Source organism: Chionomys nivalis, chromosome 11, assembly GCF_950005125.1.
Source record: "Chionomys nivalis chromosome 11, mChiNiv1.1, whole genome shotgun sequence".
Taxonomy (NCBI): Eukaryota; Metazoa; Chordata; class Mammalia; order Rodentia; family Cricetidae; genus Chionomys; species Chionomys nivalis.
The window spans coordinates 27,311,208-27,329,641 of NC_080096.1; the positions used below are offsets into that span (position 1 = coordinate 27,311,208).

Below are 18,434 nucleotides of genomic sequence, written 5' to 3' on the forward strand. Positions count from 1 at the left end.
TACACCTTGACCTAGAAATCCTACCCCAAAGGAAATAGCTCAAAAGAAAAACCATTTACAACTGTTTGTAGCAGCATTTTTTAATAATAAAGAAAAATACAGCTTAAATACTCAAAAATAATTATGTATGCAGAATACTTGGCACATATATGAACAAAGAAAACTTCTGAGTAAACAATGAAGTTAAATAAATTATACACAGAACTATATAATTTATTTTATCAATAAATAAGAAAGTCACTGGCTGAACAGTCAAGATTTTATTTTCCAGTATTATTTCACTTGGGACCCCCCCCAAGATAGTTTCCCTAAAATGATCTCTCTGATACCCAGGAAAGCTGTCTTGGGCTCTTGGACTTTCCTGCATTGGTCCTGAGACTTCTAGAACACACTAGTGCTTCTAGCTGGCTCGACATGAAGTGCCACTGTCACCAGAAACAAGCTCTTAATACATTCTAATTCTGTACTCAATTTACTTTTGGCTTTTAAAGGTCTTAAAATAGTAAGGCCGATCTAAGAATTTTTTTTTTTTTTCTGAGACAGGGTTTCTCTGTACCTTTGGAGCCTGTCCTGGAACTAGCTCTTGTAGACCAGGCTGGCCTTGAACTCACAGAGATCCGCCTGCCTCTGCCTCCCGAGTGCTGGGATTAAAGGCATGTGCCACCACTGTCAGGCTTCTAAGAATGTTCTTACCTTTGTTCAATTTTTGGTTGATATAAGAACCTACAAGGCTCAACCTGCAGTTTCTGGCCTACAGTGTTCAGAGAGAGATGTTCCCTAAATAGCCAGGCTACATGTGTAGCTCCAGGAGCCTCTGCCAATGAGGCCTTGCTAACCAGTTAGCAGACACATAGTATCCAGCATGGTCCTCAGATCTTCCCAATCTTCATGAGCAGGACCCCTGTGAAGGGAGCAGCCCATATTTCTGTTGGAGGATGGTTGTTGTGTTTTCCAGAGCACTGAGGAAGACACAGAAGGCAGTTACAGTCTGACTTCTCACGGCACTGAGCCCACCAGTCTGAAGAGTAGCCAATATAAAGATTACTGTCCTATGCCCTGTTCATCAAACTTGAACCCTAAAAAGCCCGCCATAGCAGCAAACTTAGTCCCAGCCTACTCACTGCCTCCCCGCCCCAAACAATGCAAGCTGGGAATCAACTCGGTACATTAAAGCTCCTCTTTCTCCAACTTCCTTCACAAACCCCAGTGGCACAGGAAAGAGCCTTACCAGCCCGGGCGAATAATGGTAAACTTTCCAGGCACAGATAAGTCAACCACAGTAGAGCCGAGGCGGCACTCAGGGCTCTGACTATCTCCAATTGGTCCCCCATCAATGACCAGGGACAAATGAGGCCAGAGGTCTTGGAACTCCTGAAAAGAAGGGCATGGCCATATTGTCATCCTGCACACATGGCTCACATTTAAATTCAGGCATCTTCCTCTAATCAGAGGAGAAAGCTCTTAATTATGCTTAGCTATGTCAAGGGCACAATTAGCATCCAGTCTGCAACCCCCTTACAAGTTACACCTTACATAAAAAGAATCTTAATGTACCAAAAGGAAATCCCAGTACTACAGAGGCTGTAGAGGCTTAGGTCCAATAAGTGGTATGCTGGGTTTGAGCCCAGAGATGTGGGCTTTAACCTTGGACTTTCCATCATATCTGTATGATACATGAAATCATTTCATCTAGATTCCTAAAGTGAGAGCCAGCCGAGGTGACTATAAACGGTCTTTCCAACTCTAGCAGCCAGATCCTGGACCTCAACAGAAGTCAATCAAGCTCAGAGCATGAAGAAAACAGGGTGGACTCTGCAAACCCATGTCACCAGCACTCAGTTCTTGGGCCGTGCTATTAAATGAGTTGGAGTCTTTCTGCCCCCAGTGAAGAGTCTCTACTGCAGTTAGGCCTGGGTCTTGATGATAGGGCAATCATAAATACCAGTTATAAATAAACAATGACTGTGCTAGCCCAGGGTTGGTGACAAGGTAAGAACCACCCTCTCCTCTGGTAGCATCCCCATCTGGCTCCCTAACTGTACAGATACCAAGAGCAAATAAAGTAGAACTGCATTTCCAAGTCCCCCATCACTTAACTGCACCTAACTTAGATGCTGTAAAAACAGAGCAAAGTTTCTTTATGCTCATTTGTTCTAAACCACATAGCCAAGACAGGATTAAGATGATCTTATCTTAGGCCTACCTGGCAAGTAGAGATAGGACAATAGGTATTAGGTGAGTCCAGGTGTGCTGGCATAGATTCCAAAATGAGGAGGCCTGAGGGTCCTGAGTTCAATGGCAGCGCAAGCCACAGTTGTAAGACCCTGCCCTAAGCCTTTAATTCCAACACTTGGGAAGCAAAGGCAGTTCAAAGTCAGCGGTTCTATATAAGGAGTTCAAGGGCTACATAGTAAGACCCTGTCTTAAAAACACTGTCCCACTCTGAAGAGACTGTCATTTAACGGCTGTGACAGAGAACAAATGTTTCAGAGCCCCCAGCACTGCTGTCGAGGGTCTTAACAACTCCTCTCCTCACAAGGCTGTCTTTACTTCCTTAACCTTTTCTACTTTTGTGGGTTTTTTTTTTTTGTTTAGTTTTGTTTTGTTTTTTGGTTTTTCGAGACAGGGTTTCTCTGTAGCTTTGGTGCCCATCCCGGAACTAGCTCTTGTAGACCAGGCTGGCCTCGAACTCCCAGAGATCCTCCTGTCTCTGCCTCCCGAGTGCTGGGATTAAAGGCGTGCGCCACCACCACCCGGCTTCTACTTTTGTTTTTTGAGACAGGGTTTCTCTATGAAGTTCTAGAACTTGCTCTGTAGACCAGGTTGGTCTTGAACTCAAAGAAAACCACCTACCTGCCTCTGTCTCCCAAGTGTGGGATTAAAGGTGTGAGTTACCACCCCCCCAGCATCTTTTCTATTATTATGAGTACATCTGTTCTTCCCTGGTCTCTCAAGATAAAATGTTTCAATGCCTTAAAAAAAAAAAAAAAAAGGTTTTGGGGGGCTGGAGAGATAGCTCAGCAGTTAAGAGCACTGGCTGTTCTTCCAGAGGACCACGGTTCAATTCCCAGCACCCACAAGGCAGTTCACAACTGTCTGTAACTCCAGTTCCAATCTGACATCTTCACACAGACATACGTGCAGACAAAACACCAATGCATATAAAAGAAATCATTAAAAATTCAAAAAGTGATGTGGGATTCCCTTCTGTATCTGTGAATATGTTTTATTACCAATGATTAATAAAGAAGCTGCTTTGGCCTATGGCAGGGCATAATATAGCTGGGCAGAAAAACTAAGCTGAATGCAGGGAGAAAGAAGGCTGAGTCAGGGAGATGCCGACTAGTCCCAGAGGAAACAAGACATGTAGAAAATGAGGTAACATCACAGCCACGTGGTAATACAAGGTTAATTTTAAGATGCAAGAGCTAACTAGGAATATGCCTGAGCCATTGGCCGAACAGTGTTATAATTAATATAGTTTCTGTGTGATTATCCGGGTCTGGGTGGCCATGAAACAAAAGTAGTCTTCATCTACACAGGTAGTGGCAGTGCATGCCTTTAATACCAGCAGAAGCAGGCAGAGCTCGAGTTCGAGGACAGCTCCTATCACGAAACACAACAAAAAGATTTTCTTGCCTTGGCCTTAGTGCTGGCACTGCAAGTCTGCACCACCTGACCCTTCCAATATTCTTTCATCTGGATGTCCTCCCTAAACCATACCACATGGGTAGCCTTCTTATTGTTGCACCAAAGGCCCAATTTCGGCCATGCAATCTGAGTGCAGTCTTACTGGTTCTGAGGAAACAGCAGTTTAACCCACTGGGGCCAATTCTCACCTCAACACTCAGAGAACTGGCTTGGGAGCTGAGGTTGGCACTGGTGAGTGCAATTGGTCCCCCAAACATTTGGGCCAAGTCCTGCATGAAGGCGTGGTTAGGGATCCGGATGCCAACCAGCTGTGAAGCAAGAGAAGGGAGCATGAGGAAGGCTTCAGGGGCCTGCAGGCTTCTGAGTCAGATCACAGGAAAAGCGACTGTGACTCACAGGAGTAAAGGGGTTCAGGTCTTTGTTGAGCTCCCCGGAGCGCTGCATCACCAGGGTCACTGGTCCTGGCAACAGGTCCTCCAGGAGCTCCTTGGGTACCCTCACCTGGCAGTACCTGGAGGCAAAAGAGCATAAACCCACTCCAGATCACCCGGATGGACCTCTCCTAGACTGAAGGCAGATGCGGCAAAGGGCTCCTGTGGGTGTACAATGAGATCTGCCTGCCCCCCTACTTCCTCAGAGCTCTGGCACAAGGCAGAACGCCAGAGAAGTATCCCGGGCTTAAAGTCCACACGCCTGTCTCAGCGACAATGCCCACAGCGCCGTGACATCATGAACAGAACCTCCAATTATTTTATCGTCACACTCCCAAACTGTGGCGGCGATTCCTTCTTCCCGCAGGACTCTCCCTCCATACATCACAAGGGCACCGAGGGAACAGTGCCATGCTCGCCCAGTTCAGCGCCGCGATCAGCGCGCTGTCTACTGCGGAGCCTGGCACGCGTTAAGCGTTCCCAACACATTTCCAGTTCCGGATTCCTCGGTGAGCCAGGACAAGCCCCTCCCGCGCTCGGCGCCTCAGTCTCCCAAGCCTGTCACCGGAAACCCCTCCCGCGGTGCCGCCTCCAGTGGGGCCGGGTCGGGGCGGCCTCACCTGTAGACGTCGGCCACGCGGCCCAGGCACACGGCCAGCGGCTTGGCCTCGCTGCGGCCCTTGAGGCGATAGACGCATCCCAGGGCCGCCGAGCAGCTCGCCGAGCAGGCCAGACCATACAGCGTGTCAGTTGGGACCGCCACGACGGCGCCAGCGCGCAGCTCGGCCACGGCGGCCCGCAGCGCCTCGGTCCAACCGGAGCGCTCGGGGCTTGCGGCCTGCACGGCCCCGCTCTCCGGAAGCCGCAACAGCCGGGCCCCCGGCACCGCCGGAGCCGGCGCGGGCGGGCGTAGAAGGCGGCAGCTGCGGCCAGAGCTCGCTGGCCCGTCGCTCAGCCCCATGCCGGCCGCCACCGCGGCCCTCAGCCCCGCACACGGACGCGCAGTAGACATCCGCCCAGACCCGCTTCCGGGAGGAAGTGACGCACGCACCCAACTTCCGGCACCCGAGGCTCGGCCCCGCCTCCGCGCCGGCCAGCTTAAAGGGACCGCGACCCCCAGGCGACTTGAAGGAGACCGGTGGGGACGGGGCGGGGCGCAGCTTAGCTGAGCCCTCGCGCGGCGCCGGGGCGGGGACGGTCGGCAGAGGGGTGGTGGTCGGGCTGCGATGGAGTGGGGCCCGGGCGCAGGCTGGTCACGGGGGTGAGAGCGGGCCCGCGGGGCGGGGGGCTGGGGCCGCGACCTCGCGCCGCCCTGCGCCGGCCCTGACGCCGTCTCTCTCCCGGGCAGGGAGGCTGCCGGCGTGGACCGCGGGAAGGCGGGGCTGGGGCTCGGCGGGAGGCCACCCCCGCAGCCGCCCCGGGATGAACGCGCCCAGCAGCTGCTGGACGCCGTGGAGCAGCGGCAGCGGCAGCTCCTGGACACCATCGCCGCCTGCGAGGAGATGCTGCGGCAGCTGGGCCGCCGGCGTCCGGAGCCGGCTGGTGGCGGGGTCAGTGCCCATTCCGGGCTGGGCCTGGGGAGGTGGGGTCTCCTCACTACACCGGCCAATCTCGCCCCCGCCCCAGAGGAGGAGGGTGGAAGCGCATCCCCACCGCTCCACACTTAACCTCCTTTGATCTGGGTGAGGTTTTGAAAAAGTACGGTATTGTCGAGATGCCAAGTGGCCTTATCCTTGCGGGGGCCTAACCTAAGGCCTTTCGTCCCAGGCTCATTTCCCCCCCTTTCTGTCTCAACTAGAACGGTTCAGCCAAGTCCGGAGCGTCGCCCCAGTCAGCTGTATCCGCCAGAGGTGGCCTTCCAAAGGATGCTGGCGATGGAGCTGCGGAGCCTTGACCATTTCCTAGCCGGGCACCCTGACCTCAGTCCCTTTCCAGGGCCGGTGGCTGGACTCTGACCAACTCCCTTCACTAAAGGGGTCAGTCTTCACTGGCAGTTGCTGGTACTTGGCCCCCAGCCTGGGATGGCAACTCTACTAGCAGCTGGGTTCACTCCTACGTCGTCCTGGCTCAAGGCAGTACTGTGTTTTGAAATGTAGCCAACGAATATCCAGTCTGGAGTACTCGGATTCCGGCAGGCCAGCAGTGCTGGCCAGAATGGTCTGGCCTGCTTTGGGGGTTCCAGGTGGTATTACATGTTCATTTCATGCATTGGGGGCTCCCAGCCCCATAAAACACTTCAGCAGAGTGTTGATTAAAAGGAAACCTGCAGACTCCTGGTGACCGGCCTTTCCTTTCTGTCCCTCCTCCAAGACTTGATGGCTGGGCAGTGGGGAGTGGGGTTGAGAATGTCAGCCAGGGACAGGGATGGGAAGTAATGCCACAGGTACTACCAGATTTAAATAAGCATTTAATTAAGATTTCATTAGTATTTAATATTGCTTTTTCAATTCCAAAAAGTTAAATTTTCACTTCATAGCAGATATTTTAAAGTACAATATTAAGTTTATACAAAATGAGCAATTAAGCAAACACCATTATTTCACATTCTTCAAAAATACAAATTCGTATTTCTTTTTTAGGTTTGGAAGTTTCTTCCTTTGGAAGTACTGAACCTGTAACGTTTTCATATCGCTCAGTGGAAGTCCATTGTTCCCATGTTTTACATTTAAAATAAATTTGATACTTTTACATAATCCAAATAAAACTATTTGGGACTTAAAAACTTGTCACCAAGACCACTGGCCAATGATTTAGTGTGTGTTAGAAAAGAGAATCTGTAGCCTTTTCGGGCTAGGTCTGAGCCAGAAAAGCCTGTTTCTAGCCACCTTCCCCGAACTGGAACTAGGGTGAGTTCACAGGAACAGGGAATAGTTGCCTGCAACTCCAACCTCAGTGACATTTTCTCCAAAGCACAACAAAAGATGCAGACTGTTGAATCTAACAGCCCTTGGGAGGCCTGAGAACACACGAGGCCAGGACAGACGAGCCTCTGACTTGGCACCACGAGGGCAATGCGGATATTGCAAAAACACCCTAGGTTTTGGTGGAAAAAAGTTTTACGAAAAAATTTCCTGTAAAAAAAGTAGAAACTGCATTGTTGAGAAAGCGACGTGACATTATCACTTATTTTTGGCCCAGTAGGCCACCACCAAAGGAACAATGCATGGTTTTTAAACCCCACTTGTACTATAAAATCCCTTGACAGATGCAGTAACTCGTGTTTTCCGTGCAGACCGAGAAGCCCTCTCGCCACCAGGAGTAACAGAAATGCCCAGGCTAATCATCAACCTCCCAAGAGCAGAGGCATAAGAAACAAGACCCTTTTATCTTTGCCCCAAGAATATTCCGGAAACAGGCCAAACAGATTGACCAATCAGAAATATGTATTATCTGGCTTTGTGATTGAACGCCTTCCACCCCAAATAGGAGATGGACGATTTCCCAGCTATGTCACAGCAGAACCGCTTGCAGACTGCATGGAAATCTTGCTCTGGCTGAAGGGTTTTTAAAATGCCTCTCGTCTTCAGCTGGGAATTTAAGATGAGTGGGAGCCCGTGAGGGAGACCACTAGCGGCTTTATGACGGGATTGAGGAAGCCCGCAGTCTGCCTGAGCCAGCTCAGGCAGTGCAGGGGACAGGACAGAAATGGCCTGTATTGCCCATTCCTTTCTTCCAACATATTTCTGATTGGGGGTGTAGAAAAAAAAGCTGTAAACGAGCAATAGCGGTGCAGTTCCACAATCAATAGTTTCAGTGACACTGGAGAAGCTGTTACCTTCGATGTGATTACAGATATGAAAGTCTAGAAGGTGCCGGGTCTTTACCTGGGAACAACCTGTCCCTTTCAGGAATCATTTTGTCATAGTGAAGAGGGGAAGGACAGCAGGGGGACCAAGAAGTGGTAGAAAGGGGGCTCAACAGTTAGAAGAAAACAGCTGCAGCAGTTCCGCGGAGGGCCTGAGGGGGGCGCCCGGGACTCACAGGGAAGGCTTGCATAGATTGAGCAGCTGCTGAGATGCAGAAGTGTTTCCCTATGGACAGCTTCAGCACAGGGCTGACGGAAAAACAGGCTGGGCCAGGGCCACATGGGATAACAACTGTCAAGCTACGCATATATTGCACCGAAGTAAGTGCTTTTCTTTTCACACCTCAACTTTTTATTATGAGCAAAAAAATAAAACTTTGTGGAAAGTGTGTATATATATATATATATATATATATATATATATATATATATATATATATATATATATATACACACACACACACACATACACAACAGAAATTGCAGCAATTAGTAACCTAAAGTGCTTTTTATTTTATTATTTCTTTAATATACCAATATGAGGTTCTGCAAATTTGTCCTTCTGGACACATTCAGCATCATACAAAGCCTCAGGAAAACCTCATCTACCTCCATTACCCCATCAGTCCACTGCCCTGACTTGGAAAACCACCTTTTCCCATGTATTGACTCTCTGGAAGCGAAGGGAAGCCCCCTTGCCTTCTACCTAGAGAGGTCCCCACATCTCAAGGCCTCTCCTTAGCGCTGTACCAATGATCTTCTAAACTGGAGTAAGCCAATAAATGGCACAACTTCAGTCACCAAACTAGTGCTGCCCCAGGAGGTTGGCCAGACCCTGTCAAGGAGACTGAGCCACCTTGGCTCAGCCTTGCCCTCCAGTCTGGGAAGGACCACATTTATAAGGCAGTTTGGCAGGACCAAGATTACCTGACTACCTCTTAAATCCACCAGGTCCACTCTCCACCCTTGTTGTGGACTAGTGTCTTGGAAGGGGCTAAACTGGAGATGCTAGTGGTAGCCCAGGTGTGCTCTACAGGGTGACAATGGTGAAGGCTGCCATGAGAGGAAAAAAAGGCTTACCTCCACCTGCCAGAATCCACTGTTAAGCCTTACCCTAAGTTCATTCCCCTGAGAAACCACTCTCCAGGAAGGGGCTTTCTGGCTCTAGTCTAGCCAGGGTTCTTGGCATTAGAGGCTGGGCTTCTGGGAGGAGAGCTGGCACGGCCTAGCAGGGAAGGCTGGCTAGCCCGCGGAATACACCTGGCCCTGCACAACTACTAGTTTTTAAGCACATCCCTCAATTTCCAAAAGCTATTTGGATCTGAGAGTCTCTTATGTTCTACAGCCACCCACAAAGACAAATACTTAACTCTTACAGCTGGAAACACGTCAGCCTTAACACTGCTTAAATGCTTCTTCCATACCCGCAACTGTGGAGAGCGAAAAGCCAGTGACCCAGGAAGGGATCATTAAGAGTACAGCCTGAGCTAACCAAGAAGCCATATTTAAACCATTACAACCTTCCCCACATCCTCCCTGGGCTCCTTTCCTATGTCAGCTCCCAGCGAACCAGAACCCCATGGCGTCCCTCTCACTGCTCTCCTCAGAAGTCAGAAAGAAACATCAAGGGCCTGACGCAAAGCTTCCTGGTTGGCTGCACCCGTCTTCCCCTTACCGCTGCCATGACTCTCTTGGTCAGTTGTCCCGAAATATCTTGCCTCTAGACAAGGGCCTTCTGAAAGGACACCATCCTGACGGGCTGCAGGACGGCAACCTACACAGCTCTCATCTTGTCTGGGCCCTGGACCTTGCTCTGGAAAGGAGGCTGAGACCTACAGACCCCGGCCCGGCCACTGAGCTTTCCAAGCTGAAGGACAGACACTCCCGTTTTCCTATGGATTGTACTATATTTGAAGAGGCAGTAAGCTGGAGCCGAAGGCAGGTAGATGGACACAATTCTATACACTAATAAAAAATCCTAGAACACAACTTAATGAAACATTCCAAATGAGGTAACTGACTGCAAGCTTCAGGCTTTTTGGTGGAAAGGGAATTTTTGTTTTACCCTGAGTAGAAGATCATTTTCGTTTTTATTCCTTGTTGTTTAGAAATCACATCCTTGTTTGCACTGTGTGAGGCTATATGCAAAATCTAGAGATGTGAGGATGGAGATGGGAGGGGATAAACAAAAGCCTGGCTAGACCTGGGTACCACCTGCTACTTCATCCAACCCCCTTAGCTCTGTACCTTCTCGGGAGAAGCAGCCCTCCTGCTCTGGAGGCAGCGGGCAGACCCTGGAAGCCACTGGCCATCAGCCCTGCGTTCACTATGGATAAAATAGGGCGCTTCCCTAGGAGCGATGCAGTCCAAACTTCGAGCCCTGACAAGCATGGAGAAATGGGAAGAGCCCAGAAGGCAAGGACTTGGCTTTGCTAGAGCCAGCTCTAGCCAGGATCAACAACAGAGCTGTCAAATTGCCTCAGGGCCCTGCAGAACCACCTCATCACCATGGCCAGGGGCCTGATGCTGCTCGCTTGGACTGAGCAGGATACAGGACAGGCCCCTCTGCATCTCCTCCAAGCTCCACAGAAACAAAGCGCCAACAACACAACAATCTCACCCTGTCTAGCTCACAACTCTCACCTGCCCTTGCCACTTCCCGCTTCCACAGAACAGTGGTCTGGCCCTCCAGAGAGACGTCACCTCAGATTCAAAAAGACAGAGAGGGAGGAACAACACGCAGCACACTGCACTTCCTGCCCATCCACAAGGACCCCAGTGCAATGATGGGCAGCACCAAATTGATGGAAACCACACCCGTTCATTTACAACTTTTATGCACACGTAACCTTAGTTTCCAAGTTCACAGAACAATAAGCAAAAGTGACACACAGTGCAGCCAGACAGTCCACTTATAACTTAGCTTTTTTTTTTCTTTTTTTTGTTTTTGTTTTCCTCCAAAGATCAGTTCCTTAAAATGGATGTTCCTGGGATATGAGTAAAGAAAATATGTCTGAAAGGTGAGGCTTTCAGATGGCAGATTTCTTCATCCTTCCAATTTCTGACCCCATGATGGCAGCATCACACCCGCTACTTCCTGCTCACCCTGTTCCTGAAGGGGCGTGCACAGGCCCGTTCCCCGAGCAGCTGCTGGCCAGGTCGTCTCCTCTACTCTGCAGTAGGGCTTCGCTCGGAACTGGATTGGACGGGGCGTCCAGGCTGTGAGGGACAGGAACTCTGACACGTCCATGGCACTTAACACTTCGGAGGGTCTGAGGAGCCTCAGCCTGTCTGCTTTGCTCACAGGAGGAGGGTCCAGTAGAGGAGGATGAGGGGGGCAAGGGTGAGGGAGAAGTCTAGGGTGGCAGCTGCAGGTTGGGCCCATCAGGAGGCTGGGGGCTCAGCTCTGGAGGGGGTGGGGAAGAACAGCCCTTTCTCTGGCCGGCTGCCCGCTCCTTGGCAGAGTCCCTGCAGGCACACTGACACTGACAGGCCTCCTCTTGCTTGATGATGATCACAGGAACACTGAGGCCGATCTGCTGGACAGAGTTCCCTGTGGGAGAGGCGAGAGAGGAGCAGAGGCAAGATGGGAGGGGGAGTATGGACTGGGAAGAACTGAATGCTACCGAGACCAGGCAGGATGGGCAGGCAAGATGCCATACTTTGGGTTTTGCAATGCTTTAAACTGGACCAGGTTCTTCCTCAGGGAAAAAGCCTGTCAGGTGCTCCCCCATCCCTTTATGATGCTCCTTTCTTAGAAGAGCCACCCACACAATCTAGGATGCACCCTGTCCCTCTCTGGTGCCCATCTGTGTAGGCCATAGCAAATGCGTCTCTTCTTGTCGGCATACTCTGGGCTCGTCCCTTTGCCTAAACTGGCGGGGCAGACAGTGCTGTTCTTTGGAAGAATTATTCTCATCTTTCAAGGTCCAACTGACTCTCTGCTTTCTTCCTGCCCCAGGTGGTGTTCCCTGAAGGCTGTGACAGATCAGCGACAGCCAGTGCTGAGCGCCAGGCAAACGCACGGCATTGCTGCTTGCCTTCTGCACTCTCTCCACACTGAACAGGACCTGCTCAGCTCCTTAGGACCATGGCTGACATACGGGAGGTGTCAACTGCTTTCTTCCACAGCCAGCCTGGTATGTGCACACATTCACATCTGTTCTCAGTTCATGTTCATGTGTATTATGCACACATGTGCTCTGTATCCATTCTCATTTCACGGTCGTGTATTTTTTTGTTTGTTTTGGTTTTTCGAGACAGGGTTTCTCTGTAGCTTTGGAGCCTGTCCTGGAACTCAGAGCTCCTCCTCCTGTCTCTGTTTCCCGAGTGCTGGGATTAAAGGCGTGCACTACCACCGCCTGGTTCATGTGAATTGTGCACACATGTGCTCTATATCCATTCTCAATTCACTTTCATGTGTACTATGCACACATAGGCTCTGTACTTAGCCAGGTTCTGTGTACAACAGAGCTGAAGGCTATTAAGAAGACATAGGTGGGAACAAGGTGCTCAGAGATCTTTCTTGTAAGTTCACTTACAATCCTGGGGGAGTCAATGAATCTCTTTGGGCCCCAAGGTTTTTGTTTTTGAAACCGTTTCTCTTTGTAGCCCTGGGCTGGCCTCGAACTCAAAGAGATCTGCCTGCCTCTGCCTCCTGAGTGCTGGGATTAAAGATGTGTGCCACCAAGGCCTGGTTAGGTCCCAATTTTTATCTTTCCTTCCTTTTACCCTTATTTTACCCCCTTAATTATGTCAGTGTACCTGCCACAGCAAGTTTTTACTAGAACGGACTAGAATTCACTACACGGCCCAGGCTAACCTGGAGCTGAATTCTCTCAATCCTCCTGCCTTAGCCCCACAGTGCTGGCAGGACAGGCATGCACCACCATGCCTGGTTCTGGGTTTAATACATGAAAAAGTTCCAAATGAAAGATCTAGCCGAGGGATGCAGCTCAGCAGTAGAAAGTTTGACTAGCAGGCACAAGCTGTTGGGTTCAGGCCCAGTACCAGCAAAAGAGAAAAAGGAAACTGCACTCAAATGAAAGACCTTTCAGCTCTGCTAAGTCCCTGACCCAGATGCCGCCGCTGCTGCTGCTTACTGTAATTAAAAAAGAGCCCCGTGAATTAACAACTGCCCTCTTTAGCATTAGCTGTGATTTAGCCGTTTTCCCCTGGTTCCACTTACAAGCTCAAGCTCCATCACAGGGAAAGCACTTGGCCTGGGGAAATGGAACGGAGCCCACATTCTCACCAGCAGTACACTGGCTTCTGGTCACCATGAGAACATGTTTACTCAGTAAACAAAGTAATGTCAACTTAAGGCTGTTTCACGATTTAAAAACCCTTAAAAACTGAAGCAAGGACAAAGAGCCCGTAGATCGTGGCTTTAATGCTGACATGACATACCTGTGCTACTGGCGACTGGCACTGCAGTGGTGAAGTACACCTGCTCGACTTTCGATGCTTGCTGCTGAGGAAAACACAACACAACAGAATCACACTATGGCCACTCCAATATGGCGGCCACCCAAGGCTCCCAAGCCTCCCCAGATGCAGTGGTCCCCCAGGAAGATAGAAAACCCTCAGTGTTGAGGCATTTCTGTACTGAAGGGTGTTTTGTTTGTGCACTGAGATGAGGTCACTGTACTGTTTGACATTCCATGCTGGCATTATAGGCCAGCTTTGTCCCCATTACTTGGCTGTCTCCCAGCTGCCTAGTCCAGTGGATTGTATTTGTCCAAAGACTCATCCGAGGTTGCTTTTCTCAAGCGATGGCCTTCTTAGAGGGAGTTCTGGGCTAGCTTTGCCCATCCCAATTCTGTTGTGAAAGTTGGAAAGTTCCTTTTGACCCCTCGGGGTCTAGGCTGACCACCCAGGGCAGGTTAAGGCTGTCTATAATAAACACACAGGACTCTGAAGGCTCAGAAGAGTTCTGCTGTGGGTCTTGGACTTGGCTAAACCAGATTCATGTCCAGGCAAATGAATGGACTTTTCATTTGTTTTTGTTTTGTCTTATGGAACAAGCTCTCACTGTGTAGCCGGGGCTGCCACAAATCTGCAATCCACCTGCCTCTACCTCCCGTGCTGAGACTGCAGCCACACGACTTGAGTCATTAGAGCCCCGGTTTCCTATAAAGGCTGGGAAGCTAACTGAAGAGCCTCAAAGGCTGCTGAAGATGAATGAGAACACGCAACTTAGAGCAGACAGTACACATCAGCTTTTGTGGTGTTCCTATAAAGATCACAAACTGTGCAGAGGTACACAGCACTCAGGAGTTCGAGGCCAGCCTTGGTTCATAGTCAGTTTGAGACCAGATCTAATGTAATATTCCTCATCTCAAAAAATGAAACAAACAAAAAAATCCTGTACTAGAATCTCATTTTACTTCCTAATATATTAAGGGTTGCTGGGGGTTGGAGCTCAGCATTTGAGAGCATTAGTTGCTCTTCTAGAGACCAGAGTTCAATTCCCAGCACCTACATAGTAGCACACAGTGGCATCTACATGGCAGTCTCTATTTCTAGTTCCAGGTGCCCTCTTCTGGCCTCCACAGGCACTGCACACAGGTGGTACACACATATACATGCAAGCAAAATACCCCCACACATAAAAACAATTTTCCAAAGTATTTTTGTATTCTTGTCTTAAAGGGGCTTTGTTTTAATCTTACTTTAAGACACACCATCCGTGCTTCACTAAGAGTCTGGGAAGAACTTGACTTCTAGCTAAGATATAAACAGAACCATGAGACAGAATGATGGATGGCAGAGGAGGGCAGCCCAGTAGCAGGGCACGGGCACAGTCTAGCCCCAGCACAGGGGGTAAAAAAGAAGAGATGGGAGACACAAGTGTCCAGTCCTCCCCCACCACCCCTTTTTTCTTTACTTTTTAGTTGGGGAGGGTGGAGACACAGAATCTGGCTTTATAGCCCAAGTTGGCCTTAAACTTAGTTCTCTTGCCTATACCTCCTGAGCAAAGGGATTATAGGTATGGGGCCCATAGTGAAATATATGTAAACGATTCACATGGGCAAAGAATGACATTTGCTTTAACAGCTCCCAAGGGCAGATCCAGAAAAACAGTGCAGACTCTAAGCCGGCAGATGGGAGAGAACACTGGAAAGGCATTCCAGTGACCCCGATCATCTCATCCACAGGTGTCGCCACGCCATTTCTAAACTTACTCTCCAGTTTGTTTAAACCCATGCACAAATTTCCCTCTGTAGCTCCTCCCACTTCCCACCCAATTCCTAGCTATGGCTCAAGGCCCACTTGACCTGTGTGACCATACAAGCCTCTGAGTGTCTGAACGCTCCAGAGGTAGCACAGCTCTGAGGACAGGCTCCACCTTGCCTTGTATGGGCTAGTCACTCTATTATGGCTTCTGAGGGCACCAGGCTAGCACGAGGTGGACTGACATACAGGCAACACATTCATACACAAAAACTAAAAATGAAACTGGAAAAGACTAAAAGAGGGCTGGTAAGAGAGTTTAATGGATCCTGGTTTGGTGGCGCACGCCTTTAATCCCAGCACTCAGGAGGCAGAGGCAGGCAGAGCTCTGTGGGTTCAACACCAGCCTGGTCTACAGAGTGAGTTCCTGGACAGCCAGGGCTCTGTAGAGAGACCCTATCTAAAAACAAATAAACAAAAAACCTTAGTAGGTAGAAACACCTGCCACCAAGAAATATCTCCCATAAGCTGTCCTCTGAGCTCCACACGTGCCATGGCACACACGTGCCCCCTCTCAACAAGAAACAAAGACCCTATCAGAATATATGGTCATTCCTTTCATATACAGTAAGAGCTCAGCGAAAGGGCTTTGTTTTGTTTTGCTTCACTGCTGGTATTATTGGGCTCTTTGCCTGTTGGTAATATTAATATTTTAGTCTCTTTACTTGAATGTACATCTTAAATAAATCATGCCTTTCATTTCTCTGTATCCTCCTGCACAGAATCTGGCAAATACTAGGCACACTGACATAGTGGTCAAGTGACTTCCAGAGTCAAGACCAAATGCATTCTTAGAAAAGTACCCTGGGGCCTGGTGTGCTTGGTGGTGGGCATTAGCCCAGCATGTGTATGGCAATGAGTCTGATCCCTTGTATTGCAAAAAGAAAAGAAGAAAATAAACAGATCTGCTGCCCGGACACTTCCTGGGCCTTTGGGGTCTGCTGACTGCTTCCTTTCATAGAAGAGTCCAATCTCTTGATGTTACAGGGTAATGATGTGGTTGCTAATGCTGAGCCAAACTCACTGCCATCCGGGGACACAAGCAGCCCACAGGCCACAGGCTGGGCTGGGCGTGCCTGATGGCACTAAATGATGTGATTAGCTTTAGAGGGAATATTTATTCAGATGTCTTCACTATGGCGACTTTGAAATTATTTTTCTTCATCTTTATCTTTTTTTTTTAAATATTTATTTATTATGTATACAATATTCTGTCTGTGTGTATGCCTGCAGGCCAGAAGAGGGCACCAGACCTCATTACAGATGGTTGTGAGCCACCATGTGGTTGCTGGGAATTGAACTCAGGACTTTGGAAGAGCAGGCAATGCTCTTAACCTCTGAGCCATCTCTCCAGCCCCTTCATCTTTATCTTATATACTGATCCATTCCCCGGGATCTGCAACACTTTACTGGGGGGAATAGCTACATGGATACATGTTTCAAGACAGACAAGCTAGCCATTTCCCCTTTGAAATAAAAGACTGAAGGCTGAGGATCTCTCAATGGTAGAGCACTTGCCTTGCGCGTGTGAAGGTTCAATCCCCATTATTACTAGAGAAAAGAAAGGAGGGAAGGGCTGTGTCTGCTACACACACTTCATCCCACTGGGTGTGCTTATGGGTGATACTTACAATTTGTTCTTGGTTTTGTGGTGAACTGGTGGCACCATTCAATATCCACTGTAAGTTCTGCTCTCCCATGACTAGGCTGGACTGCAGGATTGCCGTGCTGGGAGTTGGGGTGATGGTTATGGTAGGATTGTTAGTTAGAACAGAGTTGGCACCCAGGGGCAGAGTTCGGACCATAGCAGGCAGGGGCTCAGTAGTACTTTGTGGTGGGGCTGGTGCTGCCACAGCCGATGCCACTGCTGCTGATGCAGGAGCCCCGGCAACAACAGAAAGTCCTGGTACGATGGTCTGGGGTGGCGCCTGGGGGTGTGGAAGAAACTCTTGATGATTAGCAGCAAACTGTGTGCTGTGGGGAACAGGCACTTCTGGAGGTTGCAAGAGAGCAGGGGGGCTGCCAAATGCAGCCAGCTGGGAACCAGGTCCTAGGGAGGGAGCAGGTGGAGGGGCGGACGGAGCTGAGGCTGGCAGCAAAGGCTGGGGTGGCTCAGAGATGCCAGGCTGCAGTACAAGCGGAAGAGATAAAGACGCCGAGTTTCCTGCAGGCGGTGGGACATCACTGACTGACTCTGCGTCACCATTAAAACTCTCGATCAAGGCAGCTGGCAAGGAAAAGAAGAAGAAACATGTATCCATGCCGCAAGCTTCATAGGCACCACAAACACAGTCTTTATGGGCCAAACACTTCAATGCTAGCTGGCCTGGCTTCCTGATCAAGCATACTTTATAAAGACTAAGTAAATGTAACCAGAACAAAAGTACCCTATGGTTCTTCTGCAAAGAGAAGAAGCAAGCTTTCTGGCATGATTAGTCAGAAGACATCAGGTCCTGGAAAGCTGTATTGTACAGACATTCCATTCCAGCGGTGTTACCTACATGTCAGATTTGCGGATCCCACCCACACATGAACAGAGCAGTACACTAGAAGGAAAAATGTCCACAGGAAATCCAACAAGAGACTGAAAAGGAGACTTCCCTGTGCACCCGGGGAGTTGGTCAAGGGCGAAGGTGAAAGCACACCTGTCTGCAGAGGGTCATCCTGAACCGCAGGGTCATCTGAGTTCTGGAACATCGATTCAAAGATGATTGCTGGTGAAATTGTGCTGAGGTCCTGGTCCTGTGTCTGAAAGGGAGAAAGGTGAGATGCATCATCCTGAGGAAGTCTCCCCTTGACAAGCATCCACAAAAAGCAAGGGGGACAACCCCCTGATAGGATTCCTCTTCCTTTCTCCCTTCTGTAGGTACTGGAGACTGAACCCGGGGCCCTGCACACCTCGGGCAAGCATTCCACTCCCAAGCTTCATCCCTAGTACTCAATTTTTTTTTATTTTGAGACAGAGTCTCATTAAATTGTTCAAGCTGATCCTGAACTGATCCTCCTGTCTTTGTCTTATAGGACCGGGATCACAGGTGTAAACCATCATGGGCAGCAGCATCTCCATCTCCTGCAAAGGGACATGTATTTTCCTGAAACTGAGCCATGAGGAATCAGCAGCTCTGGCTTGCAAGTCAATGACCAGTTCTTCTCGTATAAAGATTCACCAGAATGCAGGCACACGTTCAGGGATGCTGTTTGCATCATGCATCAGCACAGGAAGTAGCTATGACAGAGACTACGGGTGCCACAAAGCCTGCAATATTTACTCTACCATGTTTATGTGGGGGAGGCTTGAGGATGGGCCAGGG

General features: G+C 49.6%; 3 protein-coding genes across 4 annotated transcripts in view; 1 reads left to right on the top strand and 2 right to left on the bottom strand.

Moving 5' to 3' along the window:
* Nucleotides 1–62: 62 nt before the first annotated feature.
* On the bottom strand, nt 63–5,224 carry Yrdc (yrdC N6-threonylcarbamoyltransferase domain containing). The gene is made up of 5 exons (XM_057785300.1): nt 4,703–5,224; nt 4,048–4,162; nt 3,840–3,959; nt 1,229–1,371; nt 63–959 (listed from the first exon to the last, which is right to left on the bottom strand). Exons 1-5 carry the CDS (start codon nt 5,092–5,094, stop codon nt 887–889), a joined length of 843 nt encoding a protein of 280 aa, XP_057641283.1. The 5' UTR covers nt 5,095–5,224; the 3' UTR covers nt 63–886.
* On the top strand, nt 5,207–6,350 carry C11H1orf122 (chromosome 11 C1orf122 homolog). Its single transcript, XM_057785302.1, has 3 exons — nt 5,207–5,343; nt 5,431–5,632; nt 5,881–6,350. Exons 1-3 carry the CDS (start codon nt 5,309–5,311, stop codon nt 5,974–5,976), a joined length of 333 nt encoding a protein of 110 aa, XP_057641285.1. The 5' UTR covers nt 5,207–5,308; the 3' UTR covers nt 5,977–6,350.
* Nucleotides 6,351–8,302: 1,952 nt separating this feature from the next.
* Nucleotides 8,303–18,434, bottom strand: part of Mtf1 (metal regulatory transcription factor 1) — a 47,924-nt gene continuing 37,792 nt past the window's right edge. The window contains exons 8-11 of one of the 2 annotated variants that reach the window (XM_057785297.1): nt 17,769–17,871; nt 16,755–17,350; nt 13,297–13,357; nt 8,303–11,440 (exon numbers count right to left, since the gene is read on the bottom strand). In XM_057785297.1, the coding sequence (XP_057641280.1) occupies nt 11,244–11,440; nt 13,297–13,357; nt 16,755–17,350; nt 17,769–17,871 (957 nt within the window). In that variant the 3' untranslated portion in view covers nt 8,303–11,243. Of the gene's footprint in view, nt 11,441–13,296; nt 13,361–16,754; nt 17,351–17,768; nt 17,872–18,434 lie in introns of both variants that reach the window. The other variant, XM_057785296.1, reaches the window with a different exon arrangement.